The 22,376-nt window shown below is 35.7% G+C and overlaps 1 protein-coding gene across 4 annotated transcripts in view; it reads right to left on the bottom strand.

Moving 5' to 3' along the window:
* The window catches only part of EPS8 (epidermal growth factor receptor pathway substrate 8), a 177,928-nt gene that overhangs the window by 42,168 nt on the left and 113,384 nt on the right, over window positions 1–22,376 (bottom strand). For 3 of the 4 annotated variants that reach the window (XM_057702845.1, XM_057702842.1, XM_057702841.1), the window contains 10 exons: window positions 14,636–14,686; window positions 13,185–13,252; window positions 12,028–12,189; window positions 10,153–10,302; window positions 7,412–7,494; window positions 6,714–6,850; window positions 4,328–4,401; window positions 2,882–3,008; window positions 1,129–1,217; window positions 373–447 (listed from right to left, as the gene is read on the bottom strand). In XM_057702845.1, the coding sequence (XP_057558828.1) occupies window positions 373–447; window positions 1,129–1,217; window positions 2,882–3,008; window positions 4,328–4,401; window positions 6,714–6,850; window positions 7,412–7,494; window positions 10,153–10,302; window positions 12,028–12,189; window positions 13,185–13,252; window positions 14,636–14,686 (1,016 nt within the window). The remainder of the gene's footprint in view (window positions 1–372; window positions 448–1,128; window positions 1,218–2,881; window positions 3,009–4,327; window positions 4,402–6,713; window positions 6,851–7,411; window positions 7,495–10,152; window positions 10,303–12,027; window positions 12,190–13,184; window positions 13,253–14,635; window positions 14,687–22,376) is intronic. The other variant, XM_057702843.1, reaches the window with a different exon arrangement.

Raw genomic sequence — 22,376 nt, 5'->3', positions numbered from 1 at the left:
GTAAAATGGATGGCTAGTGGGAAACTGCTGCATAGCACAGGGAGATGAACAGGATACTTGGTGATGACCTAGAAGGGTGGAATAGGGAGGGTGGGAGGCGAGGCTCAAGAGGGAGGGGATATGGGGATATATGTATACATATAGCTGATGCACTTTGTTACACAGCAGAAACCAATACAACATTGCAAAGCTCCAAAAAAGATCTGAAATAAATAAATAAATAAGTAAATAAACCTGTAATGGGAAAAAAAAGAAAAAAAGAAATAGTATCCATGCAAGGCAATGAAGAAAAACTTTCTAGATAATCTAGACAGACACGTGGGGTTGAAAAAATGTTAAGAATAATTACTTTCTTACATTAACAAATCTTACCATATTTAATGGAGTAAATAAAAAATGAACCAAATCTGCAGCACTAGGATTCTGGATGTGAGACTTCAATTTGGCCTGTAACAGCAAAAAGAGCAGGCAAACATATTACTATGATGTAATCAAGCAAAAGACAGATATTCAAAAAGATTCAACATAGACTCAAAGAGGTTTTTACTATTAGTTTCACTTTTTGTATCTTAATTAGCAAGCATGAGTTAGAGTAGAATTTCACTTTAAAAGATTGGAGTCATTCTTTATACAGGTTTTGCAATCTGCTGTCCTAATTAAAGGCAAATCAAAACACACATGTAGGGACTTCCCTGGTAGCACTGTGGTTAAGAATCCGCCTGCCAATGCAGGGGACACGGGTTCAATCCCCGGACCAGGAAGATCCCACATGCTGCAGAGCAACTAAGCCCATGCGCTACAACTACTGAGCCTGCAATCTAGAGCCCGTGAACCACAACTACTGAGGCCTGCACACCTAGAGCCCACGGCTCTGCAACAAGAGAAGCCACTGCAATGGGAAGCCCACGCACAGCAACGAAGAGTAGCCCCCTCTCTCCACAACTAGAGAAGCCCACGTGCAGCAACAAAGGCCCAATGCAGCCAATAAATAAATAATAAATAAATAAAAAACATGTAAAAAAATCTACAGTAACAGTTTAGTTTCTTAATTTGATCAGGTACATCTTGGCTAGACTTTGATCTCTTCCGTTTGTTTCTTTTAATTGCATATAAATAAATTTCACTTACCAGCAGGTTAAATCCATGTTTAAACTTTTGGAAACAGTCAACAAATGAGTCAGGAGGTGGAGGTTTTGCCCGCAGCGTTAAAACACCCTCTAAAGAAATAAACGGGAGGAGGGGTAGATGAGAGCAAAATTCCAAGAACACTTATTCAATGAAAAACTACATTTACGTTTGTAAATTTTGATAATCATATCAGATACCATGCTACCCAGTTACCCTCCCACATCTCATAGTCTGATTGTAACAGATTAAAGTGATCCAACATTTGAAATGGATTCCTCTACCCTTAGACACCCCCGAATTACTCATCAATTCCGTACATTTATATTGTAGCCCTTCTATGTGCTTATCACCATGAAGACCATAAAAACGTGTAAGTTACAAGCCCTACTCTCAAGGGCCTTAAAATCTATAGAAGACATGAATCAGACAAGTAACAGAGATATGTCAGCGGAGAGCCACAGAGAGACTACAGATGGGGAAATGTATACTTAAAGATGTTTCACAGGGAAAGCAGCTTTTAAGATGGGATCTGAAAAGTTTGTTCCAGGGCAATTTGGTAAGAAAAACATCATGGTTGGATAAAAACAGCATTAGCTAAAACATGGAAAAAGGAAACTGCACATACATAGAACAACAAACATAAAAGCAAAGAAACATGAGAATGGAAAAGTAGATCAAGGTTAGATCGTGAATGGCCTTGACTGCCTGGGTGAGGAGTTTGACTTACATCAGTAGAACATGGGATTAACATGCAGAAGAATGAAGTGACTACCTTAGAGCTTTAAGAAGACTGTCCTCACAGAATGGAAGACTAGAGCATTAAGGGTTGCTTAGAAAGCTGGATAAAGAATGAGACAGCTTGAAGCAGTGCTAGTTATGAAAATGAAAAGGGAAAAAACTGGGTACAAAAGACATTGAAAAAAATTAAATGTTGGTATAAGCTAGAAAATGGACTCATAAAAAAACCTATGGTTTTAAATATGGATGACCAAGAAGATAGTATACCTATCGTAAAGAGTACAAGAGCAGTAACATTTAATTTCAGAATATATGGAGGTGAAGTATATCCACATATACAAAACTAGAAAACAAGTCTACAGGTCATATGCTTGTGATGTAGATAGAGCTAGAGAAAGATTTGGAAGTTGTGTGTAATGAAAGGAATGCTTATTTACTATTCCATTATATATTTCAATCTATACCATTTTGTTCCATAATTATAATTTTATGCGTTTCGAGGTCATTTTAAATAGCGGAACCACAGCATACTTAAAAACTGCTTATAGGTGATCTGAATGTACTGTTTGGAGTTTTGTTATAAAAAATTAAAATCCATTGACATTTTTAACTATTTTAATGAAAAAAGTCAATCCTTTTATTTAACAAACTAATGAGGTTCTATATTTACAATAAAGTAAATTCAAATATGGGGAGAACGGTGCTATGACTTTCTTTAACAGGCATTACTTTTACAATGACTAATGAAAACTATGACAGATGGTCACTACTGAATCTCAGAGTCTCTGTAATTTAGGTAAAGTGCTCGGGAGTCTTCCTTTACTGTAGCCAACTTGGGACCAAATGGACTCTTCCTCAGGCTCATCTTAATCTCTGCCTATGTCACTGGTGCTATCTCAAAATCAGAAAAGGGACTTTGGTCCTCAGTCAATGGAGTCTTGTTGAATAGCTCAGAAGGGCAGAAACTTTGCCTAACACTGAATGGTCTTTAGAAGGTTAAGAAAATCCAACTTACCTCCTGGTCCTTTCTTTTTACCTTTCTTAGCTTTTTTCCTTTTAGAAAGCTCAGAAAATGCTTCAGCTGCTTTTTGAAGTTTCATGATAAAAAATTCAATGTCATCCAAAATGTGGTTTAGGATTTGCTGGAATTAGAAATTACAGAATAAAATATAAAACAAAAGAAAATTATTTTTGCCTTAGCTGTACACTGTGAAGAAAAATCAGAAAGTTAAAAAAAAAGAAAGAAAGAAAGAAAAGAAAAAGGAACACCTCCCACATACAAATTTCAAGTTTCTCACTAATTCTGAGAAAAAGTATTGAACTAAATATACCTGTGGCTAAAGTCTAATGTTTACATTTTTCTTTAGCTTATTTTCAAAACCGTAAAGAAAGCATTCACAATATCTATTCAGATTATTAATTATGTTCAATTACCCTAATTTCCTCATTATGTTCTCCCACATAAAAATTCTGAGAAACAGTTTGTTAAAACAGCACTGAGCATTTCAGTTTTTCTAATAAATTTCCCAATGAAGTACTGACAATATTATTTTGTGGAATTAAAGGGATATAGAATGTTGTGATAACCTAAGAAACACATAGATAATCTGTAATAATAGGCATTAATAAGAGTTTCTACAGGGTAAAGCAGAATTAATGATGCACTATGCTTTCAGAGATCATGGGATCAACTGTGATTATACTATACTGTATATTATACATATTATATTGTACATACTATAGTCATACCTGACTTTCTCTTTTATGTGTGAAACTTGACATTCTTTTAATTAAAGACTAAAAATTGAGATCAAATAAACTTTTAAGTATTAAATAAACTTTTAAGTATTAACAAGTAATACTGTGATGTAAAAATTGAATTTCAGACTTTAATTCCTCTAAATATTTGTTTCCAAATAAGTTGAGAACATAAGCAGAGTATAAAAAGCAATGATGCTGGCATCATATCTTATGATTATGTCATAGGGCAATGTCATTCTGCAAGGAAATTGCTATGGAGAAATAAAAATAAATATAGCCTTTTCCTTTATAAAGCATTAAAATGTATTTATCTACCCTTAAGAAATGCCACATAACTTTTATCTTTCAGGCATTATAAAATATTTTAGAATAAATACCAGGAAGACAAATTAAAAAGATATTTCAAATATGGATTACAAACTACGAGAAAAGAAAAACCCCTCAAATCTTGATAATTCAGCTTAAATTCCTATGCAAACCAGTTGATATTCTAGTTCTATCACAGCTTAGTCTACTAATTAAATATTGGCATAAAGGCAAAAATAGTTAAAAAAAAAACTCAAAGGGCATACTGACCACTGGAAAGAGAAAATGCAGTTTCCACAAAACATTTTTCTTTAAATCAACTTAATTTTCCCTGTTAATATTTTTTTCCGCTAAAAAAAAAAGTCAATGATCTAAAGATGACTGTGTCACTTACCACATCTCTGTCAATGCGGGCGGCCATCATCTCAGGTGTTTCTTCCTGCTGATAATAATGCCTCTGTTTCTCAACTAAAGAAAAGAGACTCATAAATCTCTCAACCTGTTGCTTAAGTGATACCAATATAGATAATCAAACATGCAATCTGGCTAGAAAAGAGCACCATCTGCAAAAGAAAACACCTCCACTGGGTACAAAAATCAAAGCTGTGCTCATCTCTGACACGCAGCCTCGCCACCACACTTGGCAGAGCGTAAGCACTGGCCTTCTATTTGTATGGTGTTGATTTACCCTGTAATTTCCCCTCTATTCTCTCTCTTCTCAATGTCAGCTGCCTGTGGAACCAACCTTAACTTAGTACCCCTTAATTCCTATGCAAGAAAAAAAACATAAACCCACATTAAGCACCTGCTTCTTAAAAGGCGCCAACTAAATTCTAAGTTCTAAAGGTTCTAACTTTCATACCATCTAACATCGTGACAACAGTAAAGCTTTGGGGGTTCTGACAGTAAAGTGCTTCTAAAATTCTAGTTGTAATTAAGCTTAAAACCCACAATATGGGCTCATTATCATTTTAAGCCATAAGCTTTAAAAGTAGAAATACCTGCAAGAATTTGCAAATCGAAGAACCAAAGTCTTGGGATGTTACTCAGCTCAGTTGGCTAGGGCATGCTGTTAACCTTGCTCACTACCGTGAACTCCTTCCCGGTACAAGTCAGTTAACACTTCCACTACACACAGAGACTCATTCAAAGATTTCCAGTAGACAAAGTGAAAGAAAAATGGATGGATAGAACAGAAAGATTGTCTCATCACTAACGGAAATACAACTCGTGAGGCATCATCGTGACTCGTGATGTTCAATGCAGAGAACTGCAAAAAATACTGAAAACTGCTATGCCTGCTCTATGCCTAACTTTACCCTTAGGTGGAATACTTGCCAAAAAAGGGAAGAAATCACTGAGGCTTATGAAATCGAAACAGTAAAGGTTTGATATATGAAATCTTGCCGGTTAGCTGCTGTTTTACATGTGGTTAGTGGCTGTTTTGGTCATAGTGCACTCCAGGCAGCATAAAGTTGAAGCTGAACTACAGCTGTTAGGAACTCCAATAGGTCCCAAAATATCATGTGGAGGGCATAGTGAGAGAGATGCAGTATTTCTTGAAGTTTTTCATAGTCTGAGGCACTACTCAGATGCCACTGCCACTACTCTACACAGATCTCTTCTGGAGTGAGGGGTAGAGCTACGGCGAGGATCCAAAGAAGGAGGTGTCCAGCCCGAATCAGCCAGAGCCTTCAGAGGGACCAGAGAGGGACAGGAGTCTCTCCTGGAGGGCTTTCCAATCACACACTGGCCTGGATCCAGACAGAACCTCATGTGGTAAGTGCTGGCTTCTGTTTGACCTAGTAGTCAACCAGAAGTTCTGAAAACCTTTTCTAACTGTAATTAAAATAGAAGAGATCGCACAGAGTATTTTAGACAGAATCTAATGAGGGCTCAGAAACTCCTGGGAATAAATGTTTTTTGTTGTAAATTATATTAGGTTTTAGAGATGTTTTTATAGGTTTATTCAGAATGTCTGAAAATTAAGATTTCTCCTTCCTCAACTTCAAGAGAGACCATTTTGACCTTTCTCAAAATAAAACCCACATCCCCTCCACAAAATAGTAACAGTAGCAAAAATACTGTAAGTACACAAGAAATGGAAAACACTATAAGCTCCCGTTTAGTTTTTAAACATAAAATTTGAAATACAAGGTGGATCAACAGAAATGTATATGATTCCTAAAAACAGAAACTTATAAAATTATAGTAAATAATAATTCTGTTACACTATGTTCTTGGCTATGATTATTTGTTTTTAAAGAAGAATGTCAAGGTAAAATGATGGTACAGACATAGGGCCCCCTGGGGGAGTTTATCCGATGGTGAATGTGTTTTAGCCCTTTCCCACCACCCTACCCCGTCCTGACATCCTGCCCTTGTAACCACAAAGAGTTTGTCCAGAAGAGGAGAGTGGTAAGATAATAATAATGGAAAGAGCTTGAAGTATTATCTTAAAAAAGTATTGATCGTCTCTCGTTTGGTATATATTCTATTACCATCCTCTTAATTGTTAGTTGAGTCAAACGAGCTCTCTTTGACTGCTTTAAAAAGAAAAGACTCTACACCTAACACCATATTTATTAAATGACTGGTCTGAACTCTCAGAGACAATAATCTTATAGTGTCCAAGGCTTAACTTTAACTTACCTAAGATTTATTTTTACGAAACTAACCTCAAGCTTTAGCTCAGAAACCAGCACCAGAATGTGAAAGCAAGAACTAGGTCACGTCTCAAAGCAAAGGCTCAATAAGTACCAATCCCTGGAAATACTCACAGTCCCCTTGGTCCGCTGCCAAAGCAGACCAGGCTGCCACCCGACTTCTAACATCCACCTGGGTCACAGTCCCAGGGGGCACAGGGGCGGGTGCTCTGGGCGGAGGCGGTATACCAGGGTCTGCTTTGGAAATCATCCTAAAACAGATGAAAACAAACTGAATTTTACCATCTCTCTTTCTACACCGATTTTCTCAATTTTATGGTATTCTTCAACCTCAAAGGACAACTATGTCAAGGGGTAGAAAAACAAGGATTTCCTAACCCTTCCATATTATGTGTATTTAGAAGTGTATATGAAATACAAAAATATAGAACATCTTCAATGTAGCTGAAAATCAGGTTTAACATTTTTTCTGGGTCTCCTATGATTTGCAAAGGCTGTTAACCAACTAGAGTCCTAATATCTATTTATATTCTCTTAGGCTACCTTCCCTTAAAATGCCACTCATTGTTTATGAGTCTCTATGACAACACAAGTGGGAGGAGTCATATCAGAGAAAGACCAGAATCATGGAGAGAAAAGGCACACACATTCACTGACAAACTCAGGAGAGCAAATGAGTTGAGATTACAGGTTTTGATCTGCAAAATATAATAATATACTTTCACTGAAAATATTTTTTTTTTTAATTTTTAACAGAAAAAAAACTTAAAAACAAACCAATTCTAGCCCTTAATTTCTTTTCATGTTTTTACCTCAGGACATCAGGCCGCCTCTTCTGTTTCCCTCCTTTACTGTCGCCGATTGCACTTTCAATATCTTCACTAATTAGGTTTGCCTGCAATGAAAGACAAGTTCCCTGGGAGGCTATGGATTTCTTTGTCTTGATATATAGGTTAAAACAGAAAAAGGGATTATGTTCCCTGTCCAAATCAATACATGTCTTGATGCAAGAGTGTTTTTTTTAAATCTGCTTTTAAAACATAAGTCTTGCAGTTTTTTCAGTGAACTTCGTAATGATAGGATTGGAAAACTGAAGGAATTTTTTACAGATTATTTAATCCAGATTCCTTTAGTTTTTTTTTTTTTTTTTTTTTTTAAAGCTGTACTTCTATAAAGGCAAAGGGAAAAAGGATTTGCATATGTTGAAAGTATAATCACATGCTGAAAATGTAACTGGGTTAATACATCTGCCTGAGCAGAGGTGAAGGAATCAGAAGTACAAGCATGTGGAGCGGGGTATCCCCCACCATCCACTGGGCACCCATTTACCCATGGAAACGCATCACTCAGTTCCAGCAGTGCTACTTCCAGTTTAAGACAAGCCCACATCATCACGGGGCAGACCCAACACGTGGTGGTAACCTTTGTGATAACCTCTTTATTTTGTCACTTCAGGTTAATAAAAATTAACTTTCTCCATATGGTTGAATTTTCTGATCCTTTCCAGCAAGAACACTTCAACATTTAATGTGGTTTTCTTGGGAACCAATGTGAGATTAGCAGCTAAGAAGTTTATTTTGTTTGGTTCTTAAGTTTATTTATAGCTAGTGATTATTATTGTATATTAGGTTCTTGCTGGGATGTATTCATCTTCTATTCTGTGCCTGCTTGCTCTCTGTAATTATGCATATTTTTCTCGGATATATATATATATATATACACACACACATACATACACATATATTATACTCTTTTACCATAAGCACAATCATAAAATTTTAGAACTGAAAGGACACTTAAAGATCATATAATCTGTTCTTCTTGTTTTATAATTAATGAACGTGAGGAATACTCATATGATTACTAAGTCACATGGCTATTAAATGAGAGCACTAATGCATCCTGGTCCAGCTTCATTTCCATAAGAACATCCTAGTTTCAGGAAGACATTACAAACATCATGTCAAAGGCTTTCTAGTATGTGAGAAAATAAAACTGGAGATGCCTAGGAATCCTGAATTTCCCATGGGCAGGGTGTGGGGTTGGCTATCATATTTCTAAGAAAAAATTTACTACAGAGGTGGGCAGGAGCATTGTGTAAAGTCCCATGATAAATGTTAAAACTCAAAAGTGACGTTGCAAGAAGACCCATATAAAAGAGACCACATATTTCACTACATTTATATTTCTAATGGGGCAAGGAAAAAAATCCATCTCGTTTGTGGAATATGGCACCAGTAAGTAAATGCATATAGCTGTGTAATGGTACTTGAGGTTTTAATGAGGACAGAAGAGCACTCAGTAAATCTGTTTTGGACCCATCAATATCATCATGCTCTAGCAAATACAGCAACCCTTTTATTCTCAAAACTGAAATCCAGAAACTTCACTCAGCCCAATAACTCTTAGTTTTCCAGGGAGGGATTTTAGAGTACTGAGGCAAACACCAGATTTAAAATGTCTTTTAGCATAGTCCTCTGTTTTTAAAATGTTTGAATTAAACTTCACTATATTTTCAGAGCAAAATATTTATCTTAATCCTTATTGATTTAATAACTCTAACCTTACAAAATTCTTAATATACTTTATGACTTTGAAAAGGCACTATATAAAAGTCTGTTGAACATTACATTTACAAATTATCTACTGCCACAATTCTTTTCAAGTAAGATTTTTAGAAAGTCATTTATGATATAAATTGAAATAAAAAGAAAATTATTAAGATTGACTATTTACAGTCAATCTTAACTTACCTATCATATTTTAATGTCAAAGGATTAAAGAAAATATCAAGTCACCATGTTAATTTCCCAACATTTCTTTATAAGATAAAAACTGCCTGTATATGTGATAATATACAATCACAGTGATAAATCACTGCTTTGGCAAAGCACCAATCAACTGAACCAAAAATGATTTCCCTTTTAGAGAAATCAACTCATGAAATAAAGATTTAAGGTTGAAGGTAAATTCTCATGTCCAATAAAGCATCACAAATTATAATCATTTGAAAATTACAGTGCACTTTGAAATACAAATCTTCAGGACATGGCACATTATCACTGGTAACTATGATCAACTATTTTCACATTTTCACTTGGGGATTATTTATCCTGAGCAATTATTCAAGTCACATAATTAGATGGTGAGCCGTAAATCGATATCATGGAAAATGTCCAAGGGTTTCATTGCAATAATCCATGCTATGTGATTAGTGCAGAATAAAATAGTAGGGCATGATTATTTATTGTCCATGAAGCATGATTTTTGAAGAATCAATCTTTAATTATAAGTCCAAGTCCGGTGAAGAATTTAATGTATTATCCACACTTTTTTTAATAAACATCACGCATCAGATTTTTTTTAATACCACTCTATCTCCTCTTTATTTACTTAGCTCAGAAACCCTAGGGGAGATACTCAGGTATTTGTTTTCCTTACAAAATCCTAAGAAACCAAAAATCTAGTATCTACTAGCCATATGATTAAAGTAGATAATCAAAAGCTGCCAGAACATCTGCTTAAAGGGGAAGAAAATTCACCATTCTTTTACCTTAATCTCATCACACTGGAAAAGATGAAGATCAGGCTTGTTCTGAGTTGGCTCTTTGCACACCAGGGCAAGAATTGAGTCATAGTTACAGGAGTGCATCATAGCTTGGCAGTGCTGGATCGTGTTCAGAGGAAAATTCTCCAGTTCATTCTATAAAGTAAAAATGTAACTTGCCTTATTCTTCATTGAATATATAAAACCTAGCCCACAAAGAGCTCTAGGCATAGTACCAGTAATTTTTAAAGTATGCAAATCACATTGACAATAGACACTAGTAAGCACAGTAAATATGATGGATGAGTAGGTACAAGCAGGCAGCAAAGACACAAGCCTGGGCTGGGGGACGGGGGGAGAAAGAGCAACAAAAATGGAAATATTTAACAGAGGAATGTACTGTAGTTGTGTGCTTAATAAACAGAAGAAATACTGAAATTAGCATCACTGATTTCCTAAGATTACGGTATAGAGATGATGCCTTTAAGAGCAAAACAGATAAACTGAGGCCACTTTCCAAAATTATTCACCAGCTTACTGGTATTCTTTTCCCTGTGGCCACGTAGTGTCAGGGTTTTGTTTTGTTTTTGTTTTTTCACTTGAACACTCTACAGTCACACTCTTAGTTTCTTCCTTCAGTGATCACAATGTTAAGACTAAGACATCATTTGCTCACTTTTTATTTCAGTGAATCTCTCAGGTGAAAAAATTCACAATATAAGTTTTTCCAGCCAAAAATGTCAAACAGCAAGATCAGAAGAATCTCGTTTAAAAAAACATTCTTTAAAATGACTAAGATATTTGGTCATGTGAAAGTGAATATTCTCTAACCTATAAAGAGTCATGCAAATAAGAAAGAGATTAAGTAATTACTTCTTAAACAAATGAACTTTCTGTTCATAATAGTAAAGAATTCTTTATTTAATGAGATATATTTAAGGTGCTTATCCTAACACTAACGGCCTTACGCAAATAGGGAATGGTGTCATAATGTAGTCGATGGGAAAAATTGCGGGGGGGGTTTAAGTAAACAAAACACAATATCCCTGATAACTGGAACATGAAAAACAACTTTTATTACAGATAGCACATACACATAGACATCACACCATATTCCAAGTCCTGATTCCCTGGGACCCAGAAAAGGTGACAAAAAATGAAATTTCCATTAAAATAGAATAAAACTTCTGAACCATACTAGAGAGACAGTAACTTTTCCTTCTTTGCAAAATAAATTAAATAATATCCCTTCTCTACAATTACTTGAAACTATGAGGATTAGAGAAGCTCTTGGCTGATGGAAGAAAGGGCAAATTTTATCCCGACTCCTATCAGAATACTTTAACATGATTACAAGAGCTGTTTTTCTTTATCTTAGCAACCCAAACGCCTATTAGATGACGGAGCTCAGAAAAGGCGTCTTTTAAGAGCTTCAGCATCTTACCTGACTAGCTGTATGAAACAAAGGTGCCCGGTGTTGGCCTGGTAGAAACTGATGTATATACACACAAACTTCTTCATCCCAATTTACACACTGGGGTTCAAACCATACCACTGGGATATGGCTTGGCCTAGCATATAATTAACATATGTCATAAAGAATAGTGCCCTACAGGGGCTTTATTTTAGCACTATGCATTTTTTCTTCACTTCTTCCATCTCATCATACATGGTTAAAAAACACTGTATCCCTCTATCTCTAGTTTAAAAATATGATTTTGCATGCATAAAGTACATAAAGCATGATTTTTTTCTTCGAAATCACTGACAAGAATATTTTATGTTGCTAAATTTTTACCCATTTTCAAACTATCTGACTTAATTGTAAACATAAATATTTGTGGACTCTTGAAAATAAAAGTATAAAATTTTCAAACTTGCCTTTGATTCTAAGTCAATCAGGCTCACAGCTCTCTCGTCCACTTGAAGAATCATATCTTGAGTCCACACTTTGCCCTTGGCATCAAGCAATTTCAGCTTCCTTATTCCATCGTCAACAGTTATCATAGCATCTTTCCGATCCAGAACAAAGGTAGTCAAGTGCTTATAATTGGCAAAAAGAAAAAACATAACATACACAGTCTCTTAGTAAACATTTTCCAAAAAAATAGCCAAGTTAACCTACCTGAAGTCAACTAGCAGAGAGGGCAGAGGCAAATACAAAGTATTCTAGAACGTCATGGTTACCTTACTGGGATAATAAAGTCAAACAGGTTTTTGTTGAATAGATGGAATGATGCCTTGAATCATAAAATACCTAAATCTGCTTCATACTGAGCCTTGCTGAACTATATAAACATGACAAAAACAAACTCTAAACAGCTTAAATAACATTCTCTTTATTTAATCCATTTTATTCCATTTTGGTTATTTAAATGCTGAACAATAGAAGGCAATCTACAAGGCAGCTTGAAAACTACAGACCTTGGTAATTGAGAGCAGCAACAGCAATTCTAGTCTGTAGCAACTGTCAAACTTTTCACTCTACTAAAACAAAACTGTTTAAACTTAATTAAGCATGCTTGTGGAGGGAGAAAACTGAAAATAGAAGCAATTTAAAAATTACTCCCTACTTAAATATTTTCTATTATAATAAGCAAAGTTCACCCAAATAGATTCCAATTAAGAGCAAATATCTTAAGACACCAATAGAGGAAAAACTAAAAAAAGAAACCATTGTTTAAATAGAACTAGCAATGACTTTAGACAAAACTAAAACTAAACCATCCACTGAAACTGTCAAGGCTTATTTCAAGCAGATTCCATAATACAAAATAGAAGCCTTTGTCCTGTTTTTAACCAAAATAAGGCTGACAATGATAAATGAGTAGTTATCATTTTAATTTATTCTCTATGAAAACAGATTAACGGGATACTTTTATATTTAACATCTGTTTTATAAAAATCTAGAAGAAAATGGTCAACACAATTTACAACATCAACAACATCATGAAATAAAACATAACTCTGATTTTACTACCAATTTTTATGTCCCTCAAGCTTCATTCTAAATTTTAGCAAACATCAAAGCATCTTACTTCAACACGGTATTGGGATATATCTGACACACTGCTGACACTGTCCCGTGCATAATTCTTCCTTTGTTCTGGAAAAGAAGTTTAAAAAGCCATTATTTTCCCACGAATATGCTGAAGTTCATATATCAGTGTCTCATGGCCATCTCTAAAACTAGTCTATCTCATATATAAGTACAGTAGTTGACAAGTCACCATTGTGTGGTGTATCTGAAATACCCAATTATTCACATTTAATGAAAAAGTCATCAGAAAACTTACATGATATGCAAGAACAATTCAACCCAACATAAATGTTCAGAATCCCAAAGGTTAACAAGGTTATCAATGTTTAAGAAAAAAAAGTTATTTTGTCTAAAGATTTTATTAATCAGGGACCTCCTCTTTAGCCAAAAAAAAAAAAAAAAAAGATAAGAACTGGCTTGTAAACTTCATCTTTTAATGCACTGAGAACAAAATGGAGCTGCAAATACTGTCACAGATACTGTAGTATATGAGTTAGACTACATTATTAAAAATAATAGACACTGCAAGGAACATGTTTTACCACAGCCACACCATGGAGAGTGTTAGAGGAGATTCAATCACACTCACTCCCATTAAACTTTAACAATTTTCACACATCTACAGAACACACAAATGTGATACTCAGAATTGTAGATACAAGCTGTTAGAAAAAATAAGAAAGTTAGGCAGAAAGTTACTGCACCAGCTATTTAAAAAGCAAAAAGCAACCTTTGTTTTTCTTTTGTAAAATGCTGCAAAACCAAAATAAAATATGTGAAGGCAGTATTCTGTATTGGTTGCTTTCTAATCAAGCAACTTGATTATTTGTAAGTTTGGAGTTGCCCTATTTTTTTCTAATACAGCATACTATGGTGAAAAAGAACTCTAAATGGGAACCAGAAGAGTTTCCATTCTTGCTTTGGCTCTGTTACTAAGTAGGAGATTGAATTTGGCAAAACTCTGGGTCTCAGCACCTGTATTATAAAATACAAGAGTTAAGTAAGCTCAGACTTCAAGATCCCTATGGTACTAAAATTCTCTCTCTCACACACACACACATGCACCTTAGCTTTCTTAATAACCAACTTTTTTTCCCCAAATATAAACCTGTTTCTTTCAGGTAATATAAAAACTTTTAGACTTTCCTACAACAACAGAAGTTGAAAAGTTCTACTGAACACAAAAGCAAAGCAAGTACAAAAATATAAAGCACATATACAGACTCAGAATGCTAACACAGAATTTTTTAAAATTTTGATAAATTTTTGTTTGACAATATATGAACGTTATGACTTTTCATTTACATTTATCTTAATGCTTACATGAAAATATAAATATGCCTTATATTACATCACTCTGTTATTATTCTAATATATTCTATTTTTGCTTTTGCAGCATTAAAGTTATTTAATAAAAACAGGCACACTACAAAATTCAGTATCTGCTACCTTTCTTTTTCTGTTTGGATGATGATCTGAAGAAGTATGATCCATCTGGTCCTACCAAAACAATGTGACCAAAAAGAAACATCTGGTTTCACCTAAAATTTTGTATTCCAATATGACAAAACACAAACCTTAATTTACATATTTCAAAAAGTGAACAACCATAATTTTTCTGATTATTAGCTGAGGATTAATCAATGTGAGCTATTAACCAGTTGATAATTGTTCTTGGAAAAACCATTATAACTTTTAAAGCACAATATATAACGCAGGGACATAGATGAGAAAAGCACTTTTAGAAATAATCACTGTTTCAGAATCACGGGTTCATTGTATTCTAACACAATTCTCCATGGCCAACTCAGAATGGGAGGGTAGTTCTGTTTCCTTTGGTCTGACCTGAGGACAGTAAAAGAAATGGCAGGGGTTGCCATGGTCTCCAACTTTGATATGGCAACCCCAGGATGTTCAAATGCTTGACTCTTTCAGATAAGTGATTGGCAAACACAGTTGAAGGGTCAAAAATATTATACGTTTTGTAATTAAATATTCTCATTATGAAATAGTAAGACTTTGTTCCCCCAAATTTCCTAACACATAGTTTCTCAATCCCACAGAAACATCTTTACAAAAGCAGAAAAACACTATTTGATAGTATTTATAAACAGTATGATGCTAACTCATCACTCTGATTGCCTAAATAGATATGGTACCATTTCTAATATTCCAAATGAAGGATCCATTTTAGGAATTCCTAAGCTCTTTCTCTCCAATGTTACACAATAAATAAGATGTTATGTGTTACAAGAAATTACCTTTTAAAAAGCCTAAAAATGTATAAATGCCATAAAGTGGATTTATAAATAAACTAGTAGTTTCAGTGATTTAAGCCAATGAATAAATAAAAGTTACTATTAACATTTTAATAGGAAATTTTAAAAGAAGGCTCCTAAAAGGCAAATATAGTACATTTATTTTTTATGAAAATCATATGTACACTCAAGTACAGCTGCAAATAGTAATTATGCTCCTAAGCCTCAAAAATCTCACCCAAAGCCTTAAAACAATGTGAAAAGCCTAAATAAAATCTCCATGACACTCAAGATAAAGTCTCTATTGACGTTCCCCACTTTCTCTAACAGTGGTTCTCAATCTTGGCTGCACATTAGAATGAACTTTAAAAAATACTGCCCCCCCTCACCCCCCAGGATTCTAATGTAATCGGTCCAGGATGCAGTCTGGGCACTGCAATTTGTAAAAGCTCCCCAGACAATTCTAACGTGCAGCCAAGGTTGGAAGCTACTGTTCCAAAATCTGTGCAAATGCCAACTCATCTACCACATTTTACGTATTTAAGTTGAAACTTTTTTGTTTCCAAATTAAGAGTAAATCACGGTCAAATAGTCTCTCTCTCTGATACGATTAGAGCTAGGAACAAACTTTACTTGAATGTGGTACCACTGATTGTGTTTCACTGTTTTTCCTAATAGCTTTTATCTCATGGACCAGAATATACAAACCCAAAGAGGTGGAATTAGGGGAATTCAGTCACCAAAGATGGAAATCCTTTGCACATCATTTTGGCATTACTGAGTTGATATGCTGGTGCAAAAACTGATTTTTTACTTCCAGATCAGGAACTTAAACTTAGGTTTCAATGAACTTTGGGTGATTATGATATATCACTGCAAGTTCATCAGTTCTAAAGATGTACCGCTCTGGTGGTGGCTGTTGATAGGGGGGTATGCTAGGCTGTGCGGGTATATGGGAAATCTCTGTACCTTCTCAATTTTGCTGTGAACCTAAAACTGATGAACCAAAAGTCTTAATTTTAAAAAATTAGGTTTCCCTTAACTTTTCAATGAGTACAACAATGACTATAACAATATGCAGGTCTCAGTATTTAAACTCAATTCTCGTTTGCCTACATTGCTGTTTATGCATGAGACAGCACGATTGGAAACAGCTAGTATTCAGAGAATTGTTATTTCTCTTTCTCTGTAAACAAAGTGTTGGTTAGAAAGTAAGGATTTGGGGACTTCCCTGGTGGCGCAGTGGTTAAGAATTTGCCTGCCAATGCAGGGGACACCGGTTTGATCCCTGGCCAGGGAAGATCCCACATGCTGCAGAGCAACTAAGCCCACGCACCACAATTACTAAACCTGCACTCTAGAGACCACAAGCCACAAGTACTGAGCCCGCGAGCCACAACTATGAGCTCACATGCCACAATTACTGAAGCCTACATGCTAGAGCCCATGTTCCGCAACAAGAGAAGACACTGCAATGAGAAGCCCACGCACCACAACAAAGAGTAGCCCCTGCTAGTGGCAACTAAAGGAAGCCTGCACGCAGCAATGAAGACCTAACGCATCCAAAAAATTAATTAATTAATTAATTTTAAAAAGTAAGGATTTTGTTGTTAAAAAGAAAAAATGTAACATAAAAGCAGCTGCCGAGTATTCCTCTCTCTAAATTAAACAATGGGTTATAGTCCATATTACTCTACAATTATAAAAGCTTTCAGCCACAGTAAAGGAGAGTTCCTTTCCCACTATTTCAGTGTATAATTTCCATAGAGGGGAGGTTACTTAGTGGGAATTAGTAAGAAGCACTGAGTAATAATTACAAGCTCTCATTATCTAGGCTACTATAACCACAGACTGACAAACCAGTATCCAAACAAGATAACTTTTTAAAAACAAGGTCATTTTTACAAAACTGCATGATTTAAGAATTAATTTTATTGGCCAGTCCAACAAGTTGTTAAAATAGTTTATCCCTGAGGAGAAAGAAGCTTTATATCTTTCAGATAAGGTGGAAAAATTGCCAAACTGTCTTTTTGCGTCACATGCACCCACATACTCTGTTGACTCTAACATTGCCCAGCCTCCTGATAATACATAATCATGGGCCTTTTTACTTCTTAAGAATTCCAAAAAAATTTTTTCTTAAAATATTTATTTTTTGCAAGTAAATTACACCCTGTAAATAACAAAGATGGAGATAAGAGAACCGGGTTTTAACCCCTTCAGTGCCACCTGAATGTGTAAGAGCTGGCCTGGGGGCTTCAATTAGGACAATTAAACAGAGAGAGTAGTTCCAAACCAAGATCAGGAGACAGAGAGGAACAGAAAGAAAAAGAAAGATAAATACATAAAGTAACATATGCGGGGTAGGTATCTATTAAGAAAAGTGGTATATTCAGGCATATTGAATATACTCAATATTGGATACTCAATTGAGAAAACTGAGTCAAGCACTATGTAAAAATACAGGAAAGTTTACAGTCAAGTCAATTATACAGAAATGGAGTGTACAGGTTATAGATCACTTATGCTCACTTCCTACCAGAACCTCCCTGAGAAGAAAACAGAAAAGCAGGAAAAACACAAATGTATTTTCTTACTTGCTAATATTACAAAAACATTCAAACTGAAGATAAAATGCAACTCAAGAGAGTGCCTGTCTGTCCGACTCATCTGTTACCACTTGGCCTCCCAACAATACTATAAATGTTGGTCATGACAATAAAGTATTACTAAGTGGTAATTCTGTGAAACTTGCATTTTTCTGGAGATGGGATGACTTTAAACCACTGATTAGTTACAGGAAATGGTCATATTCCAAATTTAGCAATGTCTAATTTAAAGGAAAGTTACTTTTCTGGGAAGTTCAGCTGTTCAGAATACAGCAAATAATCCATACATACATGAAATAAGCCCTCCGAGTGGCAGAGAGAGATGTCACAATGCCTAACAGTAAAATTTGCACATTTCAACACACAGACTCTAAGGAGGTCTGAGAACCTAAGTACTCTATTCACAAGACTTCCTATTAGTTTCTCAGCTCACACGTATCAGAAGCAATGCTAGAAGCAGGTATGTTACCAACGGGGAAAGGTTCTTATGGGGTTGTTACAGCTACTTGGGGCCCAGCCCCATGGGAAAAAAAAGCCTCAAATACTCCAAAGGGAAAGGACTCTGAATGATTTGGTGTGAAGGTAAGGGACGCAGCCTTTGGGCACACGGCAGTACACCAGCTCCTGTGCGCACCACTGACCCTCTGCGTCATGGACAAGAGATTATAGGAGCCACACCCTGACAGAAGGGAATGTTTAATATTTTTTATAAGCATTTCCCTTAAAAGCGATTTTAAAGCTTAAAGACTTTGACAAGCAGGCTGGCCGGAAAAAAATACACATATAAAATTTTCAGTTCCCTGATAATGGCAGCCAAATGAAATGTTACTCTCATGAGATAAGAAAAGAAAGAAATTGTAGAAGAGAGAAATTAATACCTATTTCCTATTTATGTTGTCAGGGACTTTAGTGGCACAGAGCCTCTCACGTGCTGGTTTGAAATTTCTTGTATAATAGTGAAGAAATGACAATATAGAGTTATTAAAACTGCAGCATATTTTAACCATTTTCCTTGAATAAATTAGAACATATCCAGAGGAAGTACATTTATTGTCATAATTGTGCAGTTCACATTTACAGGATTTACAAAAAAATATTTCTAGTGATATCTGGAACATAAGCTTAAAAAGATATAATACAGATTACCCCTTCGTCCTGTCAAAGTATCACTGTGATCAGAGGTATGACATCATTTGGAGGCAATATTAAAATATTAAATTTGAGGGCTTGATGAATCTGAGGACCCAGGACAAAAAGTGACTCTCCCACGCCCTTCCTCACTGCCATGATAGGCTCGTTACTTCTATTTTTTCATATAAACTTACTACAGTGTTATCATCATTTTTATTTTGTACTTGAAGAAACTGGGACCAATAGGTTAAATCATTTGCTCAAAATGGTGGCCCTGTGGTATAAGCACCACGATTCAGCCACAGACCACTTGGCCTCCAAAACCCACGTGCTGCCTCTCTGAGCTGACACCGAAGCAATCTAGATGGCATATTATGGTGTCAGACTGAAAAGTGTTCTCATAAAAAAGACCAAGCTGCAGGAAGCTCCTGAGACAGTATCTAGCCTGTGGTCAGTATATAAAAAACAGTGGTCATTACCGTGAATCTCATGTTCAAGTGCATTAAATAATACCCTCACATCCCAAAGAAGTCCATATACTAGCCATGAAGGTAAATGAACTCTTGAAAGGTTTATTCAGCTGGTTTAATCATTGTGAAAAAAGAAATCTTAAAGAAAATGCGTACATTGTGACTCAGTAAGTGACATTACCAATCTCTGCTTCACCGACTTTCTAGTTACAACAAGAAAGTTAAAACTACACAGACTGGGAGGCTAAACACTCCCAATGTTAACTAAATATAGTCAAAACCTCAATTAGAACTTGTTTATTGCAAAGGTTTGTTCAAAACCTGGACATATTTCTCCACTGTCATTCATCCATCTAACCATTCACCCCATAGGCATTCACTGGGAGTCCGTCAGAGAGAAGGCATATCGTGCATGTGTGTGTTCCTGCACAGCGTGCTGGGAGGGAGGGGTGAGTGTTACATACGAGGTGGAATGAAACGTTACCTGCACCTTCAAGGAACTTAAAACCCGCTGCCTTCTAAGCCTAACACACTGCTGAGTCTTCTTTCTTCATTATTCACGCCTCTTGCATTTGCCCCTTTTTGCCCCTCTATTTATGTCCCTTTCGTCACACTACACAAGATTAACTGTTATATTTTCTTATAGGCAAAATTTTTAAAGTTATGTGACTTGGACAAATTACCTCACCTTAAAACAGAGCCTCAGTTTGCTTTACATGTAAAAAGCGGGAAATAAAAATTTACTGCTTAAAAGCCAAAGATTCAGTCCTTGGAGCTATGATTTTATGAAATTGCTCCCGACACAAAATAAACATTAACATCTGCAGGTGAGTCCTGCTTTTAATTCCTTATTCCTTTCTTAGCTCTCTGAAAATAGGCTTTTGTATCTTTGGTATTTGCAAGATGATTAATACCTTTTCTCCTTAACAAAAACTTGGGGCTATTATTTACGTTTGACTTATCTACATTATTTAGGTGCCTGATTCACCTACTTCCATCCGTATTCATCAAATCCATCCTCACCTGCTACCAGAGTGATCCAAGACAAATATGACCTATTATTCCCCTGATTAAAACACTTCAATGGTCAGTCATTCCCTGTAAACAAAGTCTAAATGCCTTAGAGTGATTTTTCCCAATGTGGTCCATGTTTATTTTTCCCATCTTATTTCCCAATGCACCACCTTGAATCCTCCAGTTAACACTTAACTGTTTGTAACTCACTGGCGCATTATATTCAATTTACAGGTATTTACTAAGCGTGTTATACATTAGCCACTGTGCTAAGATTAGGGAATCCTGAAGCAAACAAGGAGAATGTGGCCCACCTTCCCAGAGCTCATCGTCTAGTTTAAAAAGAGTTCATACAGCTGTTTACAGCATCCTTCAGCCCCGCAAATGCCTAGAGAATTTCAAAGTTTAACTTCTCTGTGAAATCCCTCCTGCTTACCTCCCCTGCTCACATAGAAGAGTTGACCCGGCCTCCCCCATCTGTACCTCATACACATTGCCATCTGAGCTTATTCAGCACTTTATTATAACAAGGCATGCACGAGTCTATTTCACCAAGACAGTGCATAAGCAATGACCATCTCTTATTCATCTTTGAAATGAATGAAAGGACATGGAAACAGAGACTGTGAAGATCGTGGCCAAGCATACAGAAACACTTAATAAGTATCGGTCTAGAAATGGAAGACTGAAGGAATTGATTATTTTTGCAAAAAAGAAAAAAGGTTTTCCCTATTCAGTTTCTTCAAGTCATTCTCTAGAGTGCAAGTCCCTTAAAGTCAAGGACCATATATTACTGGCCCTGTTCTGGGCAGATACTAATCACAAAATAAGTATGTGTTGAATATACTCTCTAGATCTACAATTCATAATGACTAGCCCGTGGAAAGAATGTCACAGCGTACTCGAGAATTGAAACCCACACTAATCAGACTGACAAGGTCACAAGAAAATGTATCTATGTATGGTGTAAAATCCATTTTATGAATGTGTAACTTGAGACCTAAAGTCCAGTCACTGGATACATAGGCAGAGAAAGAATCACAAAATCTTAGAATGAGTCATTCTTATCACAGCCAAGATATTATAGCTCTAGCCAATGTAAAAAGAAAAGAATTTCAAATTTAGAAAATGCTATTGCTTCTTATAGTAAATAATAACAAAAATAGCAAATATGTACAGTGTTTTCTGCTTGTCAGGCTTTGATCTAAGCATTTTATATGTACTAACTTACAAAATTCTCACATATCGACCCTCTGAGATATCCTCATTATATAGATAAGCAAAATGAGGGACAGACAGGTAAAGTAATTTGCTCAGGATCACTCTGCTAATAAATAGTAGAACTGGATTTGAACCCAGGACATTTGGCTCCAGAGTCTTTGCTCTTAACCACAAAACTAGTCTCATCCTTTATGGTTGTACAATAATGTAGATCCTATGAAAGCAAATGCCTTTCTAAACATGTGTGATATATTTCATGAGTCCTCAACTTCTTTGAGTATTGACTTCTATTTTATATTTGAAGTTAAAAAAATAGTATTTATAAGTGAGACAACAGAAGGAAGACAATGGAAGTTAGAGAAGGATCAGAAAGAAATTATATGAGGGCTGCTGGTCATACTGTAATACTACCCAAAAAGTTCAAGAGCTGCAAGGAAGAAGTCCTGTCACCTAACTGGATCAGTCGTGAAGATCAATCAACATACTG

This window comes from Hippopotamus amphibius, chromosome 12 (assembly GCF_030028045.1).
Source record: "Hippopotamus amphibius kiboko isolate mHipAmp2 chromosome 12, mHipAmp2.hap2, whole genome shotgun sequence".
Lineage (NCBI taxonomy): Eukaryota > Metazoa > Chordata > Mammalia > Artiodactyla > Hippopotamidae > Hippopotamus > Hippopotamus amphibius.
This window is presented reverse-complemented; position numbering and strand designations above follow the sequence as displayed.